At 34.8% G+C, this 20,259-nt stretch overlaps 1 protein-coding gene across 1 annotated transcript in view; it reads left to right on the top strand.

Moving 5' to 3' along the window:
- Positions 1 to 2,400: 2,400 nt before the first annotated feature.
- Positions 2,401 to 20,259, top strand: part of LOC130896609 (zwei Ig domain protein zig-8-like) — a 216,545-nt gene continuing 198,686 nt past the window's right edge. The window contains exons 1-2 of the mRNA XM_057804806.1: positions 2,401 to 2,588; positions 18,785 to 19,021. Of these exons, the coding sequence (XP_057660789.1) occupies positions 18,934 to 19,021 (88 nt within the window). The 5' untranslated portion in view covers positions 2,401 to 2,588; positions 18,785 to 18,933. The remainder of the gene's footprint in view (positions 2,589 to 18,784; positions 19,022 to 20,259) is intronic.

The raw sequence follows: 20,259 nt of genomic DNA, 5'->3' as shown, positions 1-20,259 counted from the left end.
GATAGAACGTGTGTATGTGAGAAACTCCCAAAAGTAATGTACAGGGGGAAATCGCATTTGAGTATAATTTGAGAATGGTGTAAATTAGATGAAATCCGATGGTTGATGGCTGATCTGTGCATCAATACCTTCCATTGAAAAAAAAAAAATTAAGCAAATCGGTTGGGTAGAACGCCTGAACGGACTCGGAATGGAAATCATCAATTTTTTTGATTTCTAGACAATAATTCCTAGAAATTTCACGTTTTCTGGATATTTTTTACAGGATGGATAGTGGATATTTAACCTTAAACTTGGTTAAATACACCTGGAAATGTGTGGACAGAATCCTCTCGGAAATAACCCGGAAAATTTCCACTAATAATTATTAAATATTTACCAATGTCGAGCTGCAAAAAAACCAACGCCATGACCTTGTTTAACGACGGAACGGTCTATGTCTTCTTTGGAGCCGGATCTCCCTTTTCAGTCCATTGTTTTGATTGTTCTGTTGTTCCAAATGGATCGACGTTTCATCTATGGTTATGAAACGGGGTGAAATATCACCAAAAACTCGATGGAAACATCTTCACGACGCTGGTTCTATTCCATTGTCAACAAATTTTTGGTTAATATCCACTTTCAGTTCACGATAATCCAGAGGAGGCATGAAATTTTCAGCAACGTACATTGAGGAATCATGGATATGGATACGTGGATAAATATTTGAAGTTTCGAACTACATTATCAAAAAAATAGGATGAGTTTTTGATTTTTATAATGTCTTATTTCTAGACAATAAACTACACATTGAATGTCCGCGCCTAGCTCCTCTCCAACTCAACCGATTTAAGTGTTCAAAAACTCAAAAGAAAGAGGGTGTTTGAGCGACTATTTTTAAATAAAAACAAACTCTGTAGCCATATTAAAACCTGAGATATAGATCTTTGAATGTAGAAAAATTGTGCCAAAAACCTACAAAAATCCATAACTCCACATTGAATCTCTGCGCCTAGCTCCTCTCCATCTCAACCGATTTAAGTGTTCAAAAACTCAAAAGAAAGAGGGTGTTTGAGCGACTATTTTTAAATAAAAACAAACTCTGTAGCTATATTAGAACCTGAGATATAGATCTTTGAATGTAGAAAAATTGTGCCAAAAACCTACAAAAATCCATAACTCCACATTGAATCTCTGCGCCTAGCTCCTCTTTAACTCAACCGATTTAAGTGTTCAAAAACTCAAAAGAAAGAGGGTGTTTAAGCGACTATTTTTAAATAAAAACAAACTCTGTAGCCATATTAAAACCTGAGATATAGATCTTTGAATGTAGAAAAATTGTGCCAAAAACCTACAAAAATCCATAACTCCACATTGAATCTCCGCGCCTAGCTCCTCTCCAACTCAACCGATTTGAGTGTTCAAAAACTCAAAAGAAAGAGGGTGTTTAAGCGACTATTTTTAAATAAAAACAAACTCTGTAGCCATATTAAAACCTGAGATATAGATCTTTGAATGTAGAAAAATTGTGCCAAAAACCTACAAAAATCCATAACTCCACATTGAATCTCTGCGCCTAGCTCCTCTTTAACTCAACCGATTTAAGTGTTCAAAAACTCAAAAGAAAGAGGGTGTTTAAGCGACTATTTTTAAATAAAAACAAACTCTGTAGCTATATTAGAACCTGAGATATAGATCTTTGAATGTAGAAAAATTGTGCCAAAAACCTACAAAAATCCATAACTCCACATTGAATCTCCGCGCCTAGCTCCTCTCCAACTCAACCGATTTGAGTGTTCGAAAACTTAAAAGAAAGAAGATGTTTCAGCTAGTGTTCTTAAACCAAAACGAACTCTGTAGCTATATTAGAACCTGAGATATTGAGGATAGAACGTGTGTATGTGAGAAACTCCCAAAAGTAATGTACAGGGGGAAATCGCATTTGAGTATAATTTGAGAATGGTGTAAATTAGATGAAATCCGATGGTTGATGGCTGATCTGTGCATCAATACCTTCCATTGAAAAAAAAAAAATTAAGCAAATCGGTTGGGTAGAACGCCTGAACGGACTCGGAATGGAAATCATCAATTTTTTTGATTTCTAGACAATAATTCCTAGAAATTTCACGTTTTCTGGATATTTTTTACAGGATGGATAGTGGATATTTAACCTTAAACTTGGTTAAATACACCTGGAAATGTGTGGACAGAATCCTCTCGGAAATAACCCGGAAAATTTCCACTAATAATTATTAAATATTTACCAATGTCGAGCCGCTGAAAAATGTCGAGTACTTTTCATAAATTAGGGAGTGCGTTGAAATATCATAACTCGAATATAAGTCGAAGAGATGTCTTTAGTTCGTCAGCCACCCACGCACCAATGTGGCGCTCAGAGTTGCGAAACTGGGCCTGCCCAGCAGTGTATCGTGGACCGTCGCGACGCCAACTCCACCGACACGTTTTCAACGCCGGTGCATCAAAAATCCCGTTTTACGCGAAATCTCACGCGGGAATCTTCACAAAAAAAAAATAAAAAAATCCTGTGATGTGATTTACGAGAAATGACAGTTTCCGAGTGTGGTTTTTCTTGGTGGATATAAAGTGATGTAAGTAAGTTAGGGTCGAACGAAAATATGGATTAATTTGATAACCTGGTGGAGTTCTACTCGAAATTTTGATTCATTGAGCACAAATTATTATTCGCTACATCTCTAAATGAATATTTTTAATAAAAATTGGTTCAAACAAGGTTTAAAATAGATTTTCTTTGTTGTTATTAGCGACGATGTTGTTTAATCAATGATAAAACCATTTAATCTCAAGAACGATGAATTGAAGAAGTTTAAAGCGGAGTACCGGCAAGGAAAACTTCAGTGGAAAACAGAATTTCAATAATAGAGATACTGGGAGTACCAAGCATCCGGATCTTCTAAATGAGAGTGAGATTTCTAAATGGAAACAGTTCCATCGCGCGTGGAACGGATTTATCTGAACCTAAACATGGAAAATCAGTGATTAGACAAAGGAAAATCACCGGATCCTGTGTCAAAGAGACGTCGATTCGAGCGGAAAGTCTGATTTAGTACACAGCTACAACTTTCCAAATGATGGACCTAATTTCAAGCTTTCTAAGTTGTTTTAATCCATTGAAATCGAAGGGTTTAATACATATACGATGCCCTTCGTATTTCCTTATAAAAAAAAATGTAAGTTTTGGTTATTACATCGATTTTTTCCACCCTATCCATCGTTGATGAGTTACTTGAATCAGGATATGGAATTTCCAATGGAAAAAACAATTCTTACCATTAAAATTATTCAAATATTAACTTTTTGAGGTTTTGAGGTTATTGGGTATGATTTTCCGTTGACCTGTAGCGACAATTTTCCAATAAGACCTTTGGGGGTTGTTGTATCATTCGAAGGGGGTTAAATATAAGTTTTCGATTTTTAAAACCACAAAAAGTTATTTAAAAATATTAAAATATCATTTGCACGTTCAATATTAGACATTCTTTAACGATTTTAACTTGGTTTTATATACGGGGATGATCCCAGAAGTACCAGACCAAAAAAAAGGGAATACAAAAATACGTTAGTGAGTTAAATAATCGATTTTTCGATATAGGATCCGTTTTATTTGTTTGTTTTTATCTAGGATAAGCGAAAAAAATAACCTGGGATTAAAGCCGAGTAACCAAAAAGATAAAACAAAGTTTTTCAAGTTCGCGAATCGTCTTGCGTCATGAAAGACGAGATGGAAGATCTTAATCTAAAAACTTAAGTCCCATTGTTCGGGGAGAAAAAAAATGAGGACGAGAAAAGACACGCTTTAATTTAGATTTGTTGAGATACAGGCTTAATTGCGAAGTTTGAAAAAATGATGTCGATTTTTTACACTTCAATTCACTCACTTTATTTACAAAAAAATAATTATCGTTTTAATTTATGATATAAATGTTGGAATTGAATACGATTCTCGAAATATTAAATAACAAATAGTTTATAAAGTGAATATATTATTCAAAAACTTTTTTCAAGGAGTACAAATGTCGTGGAAAGTCCTTTTTATAATAAATGTATGTAGATCAATTGAAAATCCTTTTCAAGGAGTAGATATACAAAAAAAGACGTGGACTATCCTTTATACTAAAAAGTAGATCATTCAAAAAGCTTCTGCAAGGACTGTAGACGTCGTGGAAAGCCCTTTCTACGACAAACATCAGTTAGATAATTCAAAAACCTTTTGCAGGGACTGTAGACGATGTGGAAAGTCCTTTCTACGACAAACATCAGTTAGATCATTCAAAAACCTTCTGCAAGGATTGTAGACGTCGCGGAAAGTCCTTTCTACGACAAACATGAGTTAGATAATTCAAAAACCTTTTGCAAGGACTGTAGACGATGTGGAAAGTCCTTTCTACGACAAACATCAGTTAGATCATTCAAAAACCTTCTGCAAGGATTGTAGACGTCGCGGAAAGTCCTTTCTACGACAAACATGAGTTAGATCATTCAAAAACCTTTTGCAAGGACTGTAGACGTCGTGGAAAGTCCTTTCTACGACAAACATGAGTTAGATCATTCAAAAACCTTCTGCAAGGACTGTAGACGATGTGGAAAGTCCTTTCTACGACAAACATAAGTTAGATCATTCAAAAACCTTCTGGAAGGACTGTAGACGTCGTGGAAAGTCCTTTCTACGACAAACATGAGTTAGATCATTCAAAAACCTTTTGCAAGGACTGTAGACGATGTGGAAAGTCCTTTCTACGACAAACATGAGTTAGATCATTCAAAAACCTTTTGCAAGGACTGTAGACGATGTGGAAAGTCCTTTCTACGACAAACATAAGTTAGATCATTCAAAAACCTTCTGCAAGGATTGTAGACGTCGCGGAAAGTCCTTTCTACGACAAACATGAGTTAGATAATTCAAAAACCTTTTGCAAGGACTGTAGACGATGTGGAAAGTCCTTTCTACGACAAACATCAGTTAGATCATTCAAAAACCTTCTGCAAGGATTGTAGACGTCGCGGAAAGTCCTTTCTACGACAAACATGAGTTAGATCATTCAAAAACCTTCTGCAAGGACTGTAGACGATGTGGAAAGTCCTTTCTACGACAAACATCAGTTAGATCATTCAAAAACCTTCTGCAAGGATTGTAGACGTCGCGGAAAGTCCTTTCTACGACAAACATGAGTTAGATCATTCAAAAAGCTTCTGCAAGGACTGCAGCCGTCGTGGAAAGTCCTTTCTACGACAAACATGAGTTAGATCATTCAAAAACCTTCTGCAAGGATTGTAGACGTCGCGGAAAGTCCTTTCTACGACAAACATGAGTTAGATAATTCAAAAACCTTTTGCAAGGACTGTAGACGATGTAGAAAGTCCTTTCTACGACAAAAATGAGTTAGATCATTCAAAAACCTTCTGGAAGGATTGTAGACGTCGCGGAAAGTCCTTTCTACAACAAACATGAGTTAGATCATTCAAAAACCTTCTGCAAGGACTGTAGACGATGTGGAAAGTCCTTTCTACGACAAACATCAGTTAGATCATTCAAAAACCTTCTGCAAGGATTGTAGACGTCGCGGAAAGTCCTTTCTACGACAAACATGAGTTAGATCATTCAAAAACCTTCTGCAAGGACTGTAGACGATGTGGAAAGTCCTTTCTACGACAAACATCAGTTAGATCATTCAAAAACCTTCTGCAAGGATTGTAGACGTCGCGGAAAGTCCTTTCTACGACAAACATGAGTTAGATCATTCAAAAACCTTTTGCAAGGACTGTAGACGATGTGGAAAGTCCTTTCTACGACAAACATAAGTTAGATCATTCAAAAACCTTCTGCAAGGATTGTAGACGTCGCGGAAAGTCCTTTCTACGACAAACATGAGTTAGATAATTCAAAAACCTTTTGCAAGGACTGTAGACGATGTGGAAAGTCCTTTCTACGACAAACATCAGTTAGATCATTCAAAAACCTTCTGCAAGGACTGTAGACGTCGTGGAAAGTCCTTTCTACGACAAACATGAGTTAGATCATTCAAAAACCTTTTGCAAGGACTGTAGACGTCGTGGAAAGCCCTTTCTACGACAAACATCAGTTAGATAATTCAAAAACCTTTTGCAGGGACTGTAGACGATGTGGAAAGTCCTTTCTACGACAAACATCAGTTAGATCATTCAAAAACCTTCTGCAAGGATTGTAGACGTCGCGGAAAGTCCTTTCTACGACAAACATGAGTTAGATCATTCAAAAACCTTCTGCAAGGACTGTAGACGATGTGGAAAGTCCTTTCTACGACAAACATCAGTTAGATCATTCAAAAACCTTCTGCAAGGATTGTAGACGTCGCGGAAAGTCCTTTCTACGACAAACATGAGTTAGATCATTCAAAAACCTTTTGCAAGGACTGTAGACGTCGTGGAAAGCCCTTTCTACGACAAACATCAGTTAGATAATTCAAAAACCTTTTGCAGGGACTGTAGACGATGTGGAAAGTCCTTTCTACGACAAAAATCAGTTAGATCATTCAAAAACCTTCTGCAAGGATTGTAGACGTCGCGGAAAGTCCTTTCTACGACAAACATGAGTTAGATCATTCAAAAACCTTCTGCAAGGACTGTAGACGATGTGGAAAGTCCTTTCTACGACAAACATCAGTTAGATCATTCAAAAACCTTCTGCAAGGATTGTAGACGTCGCGGAAAGTCCTTTCTACGACAAACATGAGTTAGATCATTCAAAAACCTTTTGCAAGGACTGTAGACGATGTGGAAAGTCCTTTCTACGACAAACATCAGTTAGATAATTCAAAAACCTTTTGCAGGGACTGTAGACGATGTGGAAAGTCCTTTCTACGACAAACATCAGTTAGATCATTCAAAAACCTTCTGCAAGGATTGTAGACGTCGCGGAAAGTCCTTTCTACGACAAACATGAGTTAGATCATTCAAAAACCTTCTGCAAGGACTGTAGACGATGTGGAAAGTCCTTTCTACGACAAACATCAGTTAGATCATTCAAAAACCTTCTGCAAGGATTGTAGACGTCGCGGAAAGTCCTTTCTACGACAAACATGAGTTAGATAATTCAAAAACCTTTTGCAAGGACTGTAGACGATGTGGAAAGTCCTTTCTACGACAAACATCAGTTAGATCATTCAAAAACCTTCTGCAAGGATTGTAGACGTCGCGGAAAGTCCTTTCTACGACAAACATGAGTTAGATCATTCAAAAACCTTCTGCAAGGACTGTAGACGATGTGGAAAGTCCTTTCTACGACAAACATCAGTTAGATCATTCAAAAACCTTCTGCAAGGATTGTAGACGTCGCGGAAAGTCCTTTCTACGACAAACATGAGTTAGATCATTCAAAAACCTTCTGCAAGGACTGTAGACGATGTGGAAAGTCCTTTCTACGACAAACATCAGTTAGATCATTCAAAAACCTTCTGCAAGGATTGTAGACGTCGCGGAAAGTCCTTTCTACGACAAACATGAGTTAGATCATTCAAAAACCTTCTGCAAGGACTGTAGACGATGTGGAAAGTCCTTTCTCCGACAAACATCAGTTAGATCATTCAAAAACCTTCTGCAAGGATTGTAGACGTCGCGGAAAGTCCTTTCTACGACAAACATGAGTTAGATCATTCAAAAACCTTTTGCAAGGACTGTAGACGTCGTGGAAAGTCCTTTCTACGACAAACATGAGTTTGATCATTCAAAAAGCTTCTGGAAGGACTGTAGACGTCGTGGAAAGTCCTTTCTACGACAAAAATGAGTTAGATCATTCAAAAAGCTTCTGCAAGGACTGCAGCCGTCGTGGAAAGTCCTTTCTACGACAAACATGAGTTAGATCATTCAAAAACCTTCTGCAAGGATTGTAGACGTCGCGGAAAGTCCTTTCTACGACAAACATGAGTTAGATAATTCAAAAACCTTTTGCAAGGACTGTAGACGATGTAGAAAGTCCTTTCTACGACAAAAATGAGTTAGATCATTCAAAAACCTTCTGGAAGGATTGTAGACGTCGCGGAAAGTCCTTTCTACGACAAACATGAGTTAGATCATTCAAAAACCTTCTGCAAGGACTGTAGACGATGTGGAAAGTCCTTTCTACGACAAACATCAGTTAGATCATTCAAAAACCTTCTGCAAGGATTGTAGACGTCGCGGAAAGTCCTTTCTACGACAAACATGAGTTAGATCATTCAAAAACCTTCTGCAAGGACTGTAGACGATGTGGAAAGTCCTTTCTACGACAAACATCAGTTAGATCATTCAAAAACCTTCTGCAAGGATTGTAGACGTCGCGGAAAGTCCTTTCTACGACAAACATGAGTTAGATCATTCAAAAACCTTTTGCAAGGACTGTAGACGTCGTGGAAAGTCCTTTCTACGACAAACATGAGTTTGATCATTCAAAAAGCTTCTGGAAGGACTGTAGACGTCGTGGAAAGTCCTTTCTACGACAAAAATGAGTTAGATCATTCAAAAAGCTTCTGCAAGGACTGCAGCCGTCGTGGAAAGTCCTTTCTACGACAAACATGAGTTAGATCATTCAAAAACCTTCTGCAAGGATTGTAGACGTCGCGGAAAGTCCTTTCTACGACAAACATGAGTTAGATAATTCAAAAACCTTTTGCAAGGACTGTAGACGATGTAGAAAGTCCTTTCTACGACAAAAATGAGTTAGATCATTCAAAAACCTTCTGGAAGGATTGTAGACGTCGCGGAAAGTCCTTTCTACGACAAACATGAGTTAGATCATTCAAAAACCTTCTGCAAGGACTGTAGACGATGTGGAAAGTCCTTTCTACGACAAACATCAGTTAGATCATTCAAAAACCTTCTGCAAGGATTGTAGACGTCGCGGAAAGTCCTTTCTACGACAAACATGAGTTAGATCATTCAAAAACCTTTTGCAAGGACTGTAGACGATGTGGAAAGTCCTTTCTACGACAAACATAAGTTAGATCATTCAAAAACCTTCTGCAAGGACTGTAGACGATGTGGAAAGTCCTTTCTACGACAAACATGAGTTAGATCATTCAAAAACCTTCTGCAAGGATTGTAGACGATGTGGAAAGTCCTTTCTACGACAAACATCAGTTAGATAATTCAAAAACCTTTTGCAAGGACTGTAGACGATGTGGAAAGTCCTTTCTACGACAAACATAAGTTAGATCATTCAAAAACCTTCTGCAAGGACTGTAGACGATGTGGAAAGTCCTTTCTACGACAAACATGAGTTAGATCATTCAAAAACCTCCTTCAAGGACTGTAGATGTTACTTGTCAAGCACACTTAATATCGAAACAAAAAGAAAATAATGAAAAAAGTGAAGAAAAATGTGAAAAAAACTTTTAAATATGTTTAAACCTTTCAATCACTTAGTATAATGTTAAAAAATATCAAAATTCAAATCCGATCTATTTCAAATAACGAATAGGGAGTAGTTTCTATTTTGAAATTCAATTGAAATTCAAATTGAAGACTCAAATTATTTTTATTCATGCATTAATATGAAAAATTTTCTTTATTTTGAATAGAATCACATTGTACATTGGAATTAAAGATTCAAAGCAATTTTTTCCTCCATTTATGCTTAGGAAATAGAAGAAAATTTGTATTAATCTTATGAGGCAATCTTGCCCATCTTCAGAAGTTGCCTGTTGCTCCGATTGATTCAGAACCAAGTGATTATTGTCTAATTTATCTCTAACGTTATTTTTCAAAAACACCTTATTACAATTTATATAGAAGAAGGAATAGAATGTGATAGAAGAAAAGATGAAACAACAGATTGATTAATTCTTTTGGAAGTTTGACGACGGCGTAAAAAATTTAAAGTGAGGCAATTCCGAAACAAAAATAATGAACCAATTATTACCCACGTTTGTTTCGTTCCCTTTAAACATACCTGGTTATTTTCACAATTTTTCCATTTATTTTCAGTATAATGATATCTCGAGAAGTGCCAAACACGTCTTTGAAATAACAAACTTTTTTATGGCTGCCGATTACGTTCCATCCGTTAAAAAGTTGGACCATTACCTATATATACGACCTTTTCACGTATTTTGAGCTTTTCGAAACGTTTTTTTCCTTCAAATTGTTAAAACATGTCTTTAATTTTGTAGTATAATAGCCACGAAAACACATTTTTTTGCCAAATAAACGATTTTATCCATCAATCCATCAGAGTAATCCAATCGTTCCTATTTCTCGCTGCCTTGCTCAAAATAAGCTTCAGTTTCCGTTCAATTACTTCGTTATTTGAGCTAAATCATCATTCAGGGTCAGATCTGGACTATACGGTGGATGAGGAAGCGATTCGACATGCAATCCGTTCAATTTAACCATCGTTGTGTTGAATTTGTGAATCGGTGCATTGTCTTGATGAAACTTCGACGTTTTTCCTCCATTTTTCCATTCAAACCATCCAACAACTCTATGTAGTATTCGCTATTGATGGCCTTTCCCTTTTGGAGGTAGTCAATCAACAATATTCCATGCTTATCCTGAACTACTGAAGCCAAGACCTTCCCAGCTGGATTTGGACTGCAGTCGGTGCATATCGACGCAAAAATCTGTGCAAACATAGTGAAACACCTCGGAATCATCAACACTGCATAAGTACTGACTTAATTATCTCAATTTACCATAAGATATTATCAATTTTCAGATTTTTTTGATATTTTCTGTAGTAACCAGCTCAATTGAACTACCAGGAACGTTCCCCATCATCGGTGTCTATACGACCACGTTTAAATTCAGTAAATTGTTCTTTTCGATGGACCAGAGTCCTGATAACACTTTTGAATCTATTCCTGAGCTTGTACAGTTTTTTATCAACATTAATTGACTATAAATACAACAACACTTCACATATGTAACTCCACGAGAAACCATTAAAACTTATTGTTAATAACCTCTAACCTCAAGTGATAAATTACTCGAATAATTTATTTAACTACAACTTCCCACGTTAGGAATTGGGTGTGTAACTAGCTTTAACATTAGCTCTGTTCTGAGCATGTTCTGTCACCAGATTTGCGCGCGGTGCGTTCGCGGTACTAAAAAAGCACGTTCGGGATTTTGAATTCTATGATCTTGGAGCACAGATTTCTAATTTCGAACGTGGTTTGAATACGTCAAATGTCTTGAAGGATTTTATATCTGACGCATGTGCAAACATACATGTTCTGAACATAATTCGATACGTTCTGAAGATGTTTGGAATACATTCGGAATGTGTCTGGATTCAATTGGAATTCAATGAGAATTTATAATCAAATTTTGAGTTTCTGTGTTTTGTTATTATTAATCGATGAATATTAAAAGAAAAAGGAATGTTGGAATGGGGAGTTTTTGTTTTATTAAACAAATATAGTTGAATGGGAATGAAAAAAAAAAATACGACAAAAGTAAATAGCCCCGCGAGAATCCACACAGAGGCTGCTGAAAACCACTCCAAGCGACTTATCATCGTTAAAACAACTGCATGCAAACAAGGACTTAATAGAGATAGTAATTGGAATTATACAGAGTTCATAGGAATAGTATTTAATTCATAATTGTACCCAATTTAAATAATTAATAATATTATATAATTTATAAATAACCATGTAAATAAAATTGAATTATATTGACAAATATACCAAATCAGAGTTAGTCGTAAACACCACAGGAAATCTTCTATAAGCAAAATCGAAATGGGAAATACGGGGGTCGTTCGAGAAGTTTCTGACTTCGAATCGAACATTATCGAACGAATTATTTCCCAGACGAAAACTCGGAATATATTAAAGTTAGTACACTTTAATTTTGATACATTTCCAATACGAAAACGCTCTTTGTTAATTATAGTTGATTGACTGTACTAGTTTATCAATTAAAAAACTTTATTAATTACAAATAAATTCATCGAATCCCCCTTCGTACGATTTAAAGTGGATAATTTTATAATGATTGTTTTACTACTTACTTCGTGTTATTCGTCCCTGACAGATGAAAGGAAATTTATCCCGGGCGGAAGTTTTTGTCTCCAGAAATCACTAATACCGAAGTTTTGTTAGTCGAAGGATTAATCCATTATTTGATCTTTGAGTTATTACTTAGTTACTTAAATCTTTTCCACCAACACAAAAATAAATCTAATTTATAACGCAATGAAAAATATTTCGATTCAAGGATCGTATACAAAAAAATGTACAAATTTTGGGAAGATCCAAATTTGAAAACCCAAAGAATAATTGTTTAACCTGACTGATTTGGAGGAGATTCATTTGAACTTGAAATTTGTCGTAGAAAGGACTTTCCACGACTTCTACAGTCCTTACAGAAGGTTTTTGGACGATTTACTACTTAGTAGAAAGGACATTTTATGTCGTCTATGGTCCTTGAAGAAGTTTTTTCAATATCTACTAACATTTAACGTAGAAAGGACTTGGGACTTGGGACTTTCCACGATGTCTACAGTCCTTGAAGAAGGTTTTTGATTGATTTAACTTAGGTTTGACTTAGGACTTAGGACTTGGGACTTTCCACGACTTCTAAAGTCCTTACAGAAGGTTTTTGGACGATTTACTACTTAGTAGAAAGGACATTCTATGTCGTCTATGGTCCTTGAAGAAGTTTTTTCAATATCTACTAACATTTAACGTAGAAAGGACTTGGGACTTGGGACTTTCCACGATGTCTTCAGTCCTTGAAGAAGGTTTTTGATTGATTTAACTTAGGTTTGACTTAGGACTTAGGACTTGGGACTTTCCACGACTTCTACAGTCCTTACAGAAGGTTTTTGGACGATTTACTACTTAGTAGAAAGGACATTCTATGTCGTCTATGGTCCTTGAAGAAGTTTTTTCAATATCTACTAACATTTAACGTAGAAAGGACTTGGGACTTGGGACTTTCCACGATGTCTACAGTCCTTGAAGAAGGTTTTTGATTGATTTAACTTAGGTTTGACTTAGGACTTAGGACTTGGGACTTTCCACGACTTCTAAAGTCCTTACAGAAGGTTTTTGGACGATTTACTACTTAGTAGAAAGGACATTCTATGTCGTCTATGGTCCTTGAAGAAGGTATTTGAATGATCAAACTTATGTTTGTCGTACAGCAACGGATTGTTTTGAAATTTCATGATAAACAGCAACTGAAATTTATAATTTATCGAAAAAAGTGTATGGTAATAAATATTTGAGTAGTTTAAGCGTTTTTAAAGATGCCCGAGAGATTTTGAAGATGATTCTCGTTCAGGTTGTCTCCTCCTCGTCAAAAATGGATGAAAAAATCGAAATCGTCGGTATGACCATCGATTAACTATTCGAACTATCGCTCAATCTATAGAAATTGACGAAAAATGTTTTCTGCAAATTTTATATGAAAATTTCAACATGCGAAAAGTGTGAATAAAACTGGTTCCCAAATTTTTTGAAAGAAAAATCGACGCACTTCATGAAGGAACTGATTTTTTGCACCACACCTCGTATATTTTTGTTTTGGTATTATCTCTATTATATTCTTTTTCTTCAGATTCTTTCTTTGATTTTTATTGGTTATTTTCTTATTCATATTTCTTTAGTTTTATAAAAAGTTTCATCGAACGATTCAGTTCAAATTGTTTGATTTAATGCGCTGGATTAAAATCCGCCGGCCATAAATAATAAAAATCGGGTTTTAACAAACTTAATCGTGAAAATATTTTCGTTTCGATCCTTGTTCGCGAGCACTCTCTCGAAACACAACAGTTTCCGGATCAAATGCTAATCAACTTATAGAAATTCCCGAGGACTTCCAATGTTTAATTCAACTAGGATGAAATTCTCGACAGAGATATATTCGCATCAAGGCCGACTGTAAGTAGGGATTCTTAGCACGTCCGGATCCCCTAGGAGGTGATTCAGAATAGCCAGTCGGGGAATCGGCTGACCGAAGCTCGGAAAATTCTGAATAGAACCCATCGACGTCCAACTAGTCATGAATTATTTCAGTGGAAACTCGGTTAGATTAAGTTCGACGCACGACTACGACTTCAGTCGGTTGCTTCATAATATGATTTGAAAAACAACTCAAATACCACCCGTATAAAAACGCGTTAATCATTAAAAATGTCAAATGTCAAATGTCAAAGTCAGCTTTGACATATTGACAACAGTGTTGCCATAATTAATTGGCGATGAAATGCATTAGAAGACATTTTAAAAAGTTTATTTATATACAAGGTGTTTAATTTGAAATAATATATTCGGAAAATTCTGGATAGAACCCATCGACGTCCAACTAGTCATGAATTATTTCAGTAGAAACTCGGTTAGATTAAGTTCTGTGCGATATATATCGTCAAAAATGATATCGAAGTGATTCAATACAACCTAGTTCAGTTTTATTAACGGGACAAGTATTAAATTTAAGTTTGATTACTATAGATAACACTAAAAATCCAATAGCTATAAAGCTGTAGTTGAAGTGTACTATAAATTCCACGTTCGGGAATTGTAGTTTTAAAGATATGGAGCCCTACGTCACATTCACATTTTTCAAAACATTACTTGCTAGAGGGATATATCTGACAAACCGTAATTTCTCTATCCCTAAGATTGTGTCAATAAATCCGAAAAGATTTCGGGTTCGAGACATAAAACTATGGAAGGTGACAATATAAAACTCGACAAAAAACATTACTCGAGATGATATCAGAGTGGAAAATGCGTCGCGCCAAGGAAATGGAAAGAATTGTGTGTGTGTGTGTGTGTGTGTGTGTACCTTAAAATATACGAGGACGGTCCGAGAACTACAGACACAGTAATATATTTATTTTACAACGTTATATCTGTTTTTAGTTCCGTACAGTTTTCCCGACGCCGAAATTCGGATTTTATTTCTGTGAATCATTGTCAAACACTCGATGGAACAACTTCGCGACGGTGTTTGTTCTATTGTGAACAAACGCGACACTCATATGCAAATTATAACTGCTGGTCTTCGCAGGTCGTACGGTCTCGTCGAAACTTTCAAATACCAATTTAATGAAAACGTTCACTGTTTAAACAAATACTTTGTAGATTGTGTAGTTTTAATTTTGATTTGCTTGTTTATATCACCTGTAGAAAAATGTTTTTGATGCAGGGCAATAAATTGGGATTGAAAAAAATGGTATTTAGTTTTTTGTTGATAACTCGAAAAATATTAATATTGGAGAAATTTTGAAAAAAGCTCGTTGAAGAGGATAAAATTTCCAACAAAAAAGTTAAAACTCCCGAAGCTCTATCTCCATTGTTTATAACTTTAATTTGACGTTGAAAATAGAGCTGCGCGCGTTTATAGTAAACTATTTTTTTATTAATAACTCGAAAAATATTAATATTGGAGCAATTTTGAAAAAGGCTCGTTGAAGAGGATGAAATTTCCAATAAAAAAGTTACAACTCCCGAAGCTCTATCTCCATTGTTTATAACTTTAATTTGACGCTGAAAATAGAGCTGCGCGCGTTTATAGAAAACTATTTTTTTATTAATAACTCGAAAAATATTAATATTGAAGCAATTTTGAAAAAGGCTCGTTGAAGAGGATGAAATTTCCAACAAAAAAGTTACAACTCCCGAAGCTCTATCTCCATTGTTTATAACTTTAATTTGACGCTGAAAATAGAGCTGCGCGCGTTTATAGAAAACTATTTTTTTATTAATAACTCGAAAAATATTAATATTGAAGCAATTTTGAAAAAGGCTCGTTGAAGAGGATGAAATTTCCAACAAAAAAGTTACAACTCCCGAAGCTCTATCTCCATTGTTTATAACTTTAATTTGACGCTGAAAATAGAGCTGCGCGCGTTTATAGAAAACTATTTTTTTATTAATAACTCGAAAAATATTAATATTGAAGCAATTTTGAAAAAGGCTCGTTGAAGAGGATGAAATTTCCAACAAAAAAGTTACAACTCCCGAAGCTCTATCTCCATTGTTTATAACTTTAATTTGACGCTGAAAATAGAGCTGCGCGCGTTTATAGAAAACTATTTTTTTATTAATAACTCGAAAAATATTAATATTGAAGCAATTTTGAAAAAGGCTCGTTGAAGAGGATGAAATTTCCAACAAAAAAGTTACAACTCCCGAAGCTCTATCTCCATTGTTTATAACTTTAATTTGACGCTGAAAATAGAGCTGCGCGCGTTTATAGTAAACTATTTTTTTTATCAATAACTCGAAAAATATTAATATTGGAGCAATTTTGGAAAAGGCTCGTTGAAGAGGATGAAATTTCCAACAAAAAAGTTACAACTCCCGAAGCTCTATCTCCATTGTTTATAACTTTAATTTGACGTTGAAAATAGAGCTGCGCGCGTTTATAGTAAACTATTTTTTTATTAATAACTCGAAAAATATTAATATTGGAGCAATTTTGAAAAAGGCTCGTTGAAGAGGATGAAATTTCCAATAAAAAAGTTACAACTCCCGAAGCTCTATCTCCATTGTTTATAACTTTAATTTGACGCTGAAAATAGAGCTGCGCGCGTTTATAGAAAACTATTTTTTTATTAATAACTCGAAAAATATTAATATTGAAGCAATTTTGAAAAAGGCTCGTTGAAGAGGATGAAATTTCCAACAAAAAAGTTACAACTCCCGAAGCTCTATCTCCATTGTTTATAACTTTAATTTGACGCTGAAAATAGAGCTGCGCGCGTTTATAGAAAACTATTTTTTTATTAATAACTCGAAAAATATTAATATTGAAGCAATTTTGAAAAAGGCTCGTTGAAGAGGATGAAATTTCCAACAAAAAAGTTACAACTCCCGAAGCTCTATCTCCATTGTTTATAACTTTAATTTGACGCTGAAAATAGAGCTGCGCGCGTTTATAGTAAACTATTTTTTTTATCAATAACTCGAAAAATATTAATATTGGAGCAATTTTGGAAAAGGCTCGTTGAAGAGGATGAAATTTCCAACAAAAAAGTTACAACTCCCGAAGCTCTATCTCCATTGTTTATAACTTTAATTTGACGCTGAAAATAGAGCTGCGCGCGTTTATAGAAAACTATTTTTTTTATCAATAACTCGAAAAATATTAATATTGGAGCAATTTTGAAAAAGGCTCGTTGAAGAGGATGAAATTTCCAACAAAAAAGTTATAACTCCCGAAGCTCTATCTCCATTGTTTATAACTTTAATTTGACGTTGAAAATAGAGCTGCGCGCGTTTATAGTAAACTATTTTTTTATTAATAACTCGAAAAATATTAATATTGGAGCAATTTTGAAAAAGGCTCGTTGAAGAGGATGAAATTTCCAATAAAAAAGTTACAACTCCCGAAGCTCTATCTCCATTGTTTATAACTTTAATTTGACGCTGAAAATAGAGCTGCGCGCGTTTATAGAAAACTATTTTTTTATTAATAACTCGAAAAATATTAATATTGAAGCAATTTTGAAAAAGGCTCGTTGAAGAGGATGAAATTTCCAACAAAAAAGTTACACCTCCCGAAGCTCTATCTCCATTGTTTATAACTTTAATTTGACGCTGAAAATAGAGCTGCGCGCGTTTATAGAAAACTATTTTTTTTATCAATAACTCGAAAAATATTAATATTGGAGCAATTTTGGAAAAGGCTCGTTGAAGAGGATGAAATTTCCAACAAAAAAGTTACAACTCCCGAAGCTCTATCTCCATTGTTTATAACATTAATTTGACGCTGAAAATAGAGCTGCGCGCGTTTATAGTAAACTATTTTTTTATTAATAACTCGAAAAATATTAATATTGGAGCAATTTTGAAAAAGGCTCGTTGAAGAGGATGAAATTTCCAACAAAAAAGTTATAACTCCCGAAGCTCTATCTCCATTATTTATAACTTTAATTTGACGCTGAAAATAGAGCTCCGCGAAAAATATTTTTTTTTGTTAATAACTCGAAATAACTATATATAAATATATGCAACAAGTTTTTTTTCCTCCTCTTTTTTATACTGCTTCTTTTAGAATCCCAAAAAGTCAACAAACAAAAACAAATAAATGAAAATTAGTTCTAAAAAACATAAACAACTCGCTGCTATTTATAAAAAAGTTCCACAGGCGCCGTCAAATTTTAGACTTCCTGTATAACCGGACAGGACCGGCACCACAGACCATATCATGGACGAGTATATAACAATACTTTATAATATCAAATAATTGTGGAATTGTACGATTAGGTGCATTCAAATATTGTTTATAGAGACTAAATTTCTTTAATTAATCATAGTTTATGAGTTGATTTCCATTAAACGTAATAAAGTTGAGACCCCGCTATTCCTTTTGAACCATACGGTATAAATCCATCGAGTTCAAACAGAAGCGACCAAAGTGTGAGAGAAAATTTCTTTTTATCCGAACTCTCTTTTGCTTATTGCATTGTATGAAATGGAGTAGCTCATAAAAATGCATGAGGTGCAGTCACCCGGTAACGTGAAACTAAATTAGAGTTATGGAATTCATGCTCAAAATTTACAAAGGCAAACCAGAGCTAGTATTCTTCAGAATCTTATCGATGCTGCAAATATACAAGGCAGATCAATAAAATATCCGGAAACAACTCAAATACCACCCGTATAAAAACGCGTTCTGAATACGTCAATCATTAAAAATGTCAAATGTCAAATGTCCATGTCAGCTTTGACATATTGACAACAGTGTTGCCATAATTAATTGGCGATGAAATGCATCAGAAGACATTTTAAAAAGTTTATTCATATACAAGGTGTGTAATTTGAAATGATATATTCGGAATTTATTGTTTTAGGAACCGAAATAATGGAGCTGATACGAAGAAATCATTTAAAGACAAGAATGATTTCAGAAGGTTAAATGCGGGGTGTTGTGAGAAGAAAAACTTCGCATCATGTTTAGAACACCTTTGAAAGGTGTTTTTTATCATAAAGAACCATCAAGATGTGTTGGTTTATAGATATGAACAAATGGTTACTTGGGTTTATTTTATATTCTCTGTTATTATTGGATTTCCTCAGTTTCGGACAAGGTAAGTGTTTTTGAAGGTTCTTGTTGCTATTTTTACGAAATATAAGAATAGTTATTGTTTATTTCGTACAACCCCCGTATATTGATCACGTTTCTTTAAATACGTGTATATCTTACGTTGAGCCGCCGGGTTTGAGGTTATGTACGGAATAGTCGTTTTCCATGTTTCGTTTTACAACGAACCAAAAAACTTTTCTCATTTCCTCAAATCCTGTCGAACACTCTTATATATATATATACATATATATATATATATATATATATATACGAAATCATCAAAAGAATTGCAAGACCAGCAGACGAACAAACGAAAGAGCAAAAGCAAACAGAGGGTCGATGCATTAAGAATTGAAACCCATAAAAAAGCTCGATTCAATCTTAAGAAATAAAGATGCTTCTCTAGTTTGTAAGGGGCAATATCTTCGGGAAACTAATCACGTGAACATTGGGATTTTTTTTTTTCATTAATTGCGGATTAGAAACTGTTTTATCAACTCGTCAACTGAATTGAATATTTTCCGTTGAATGGAAAATCTTCGCCAGTACTGGAAAGCCTTCTCGACAGCATTTTTTTTTAGCGAAATCGATCGAAATAGTTGGAAAATCGTTGAAATATTCTTGATGAGCACGTCGTTTGAAACGAAACTGATTTTTTTATACAGGGATCGCTCCGGAAGTACTCGACTCGTAATATATGAGGAGTAGTCCACCTAAACAAAATACAGACTCAAAATAATGAGGAAACTATGAAATGGTAGTACAAAGCAAGCTGCGTCTGAAGAAGAAAACCTGAGACTTACGACTAAGCAAAACCTTTTAAAACAATAGGAATTTTGTTAGTATTTACTGCAAGACTCGGTATTTAATCATTAATCTCATTATATTGTTAAAGGGATGTTCAGAAGAGGTTAAATGCCGTATGTAGTTGATCACGTGAGATCAGGTTTTGTTTTAAAGTACTTAAAGTTGTATACTTTTTAGTCACTGGTCACTGAAAGATTCCACCTACTCATTTTTATCGTTTTTTGTTCAAATTGATGTTTTAATCTTGTTTTTTTTCGGTATAAATATCACTTCTGGTTGAAGATACTTTTTATATGTTGAATATTATGGAAAATTATATATTGATTAGGATTTCGGATGCAGCGATGTTTTAAATAAATGGCAAAATTCTTATTCATGAGAAAATTTATGGAAATACCGCGATAGAAAGTTTCGGTGATATGTCTTTGTATCTGA

This window comes from Diorhabda carinulata, chromosome 7, assembly GCF_026250575.1.
Source record: "Diorhabda carinulata isolate Delta chromosome 7, icDioCari1.1, whole genome shotgun sequence".
NCBI classification, from domain to species: domain Eukaryota; kingdom Metazoa; phylum Arthropoda; class Insecta; order Coleoptera; family Chrysomelidae; genus Diorhabda; species Diorhabda carinulata.
Note: the sequence above shows the minus strand (reverse complement) of the source record. Positions and strands in the feature narration are given on the sequence as shown.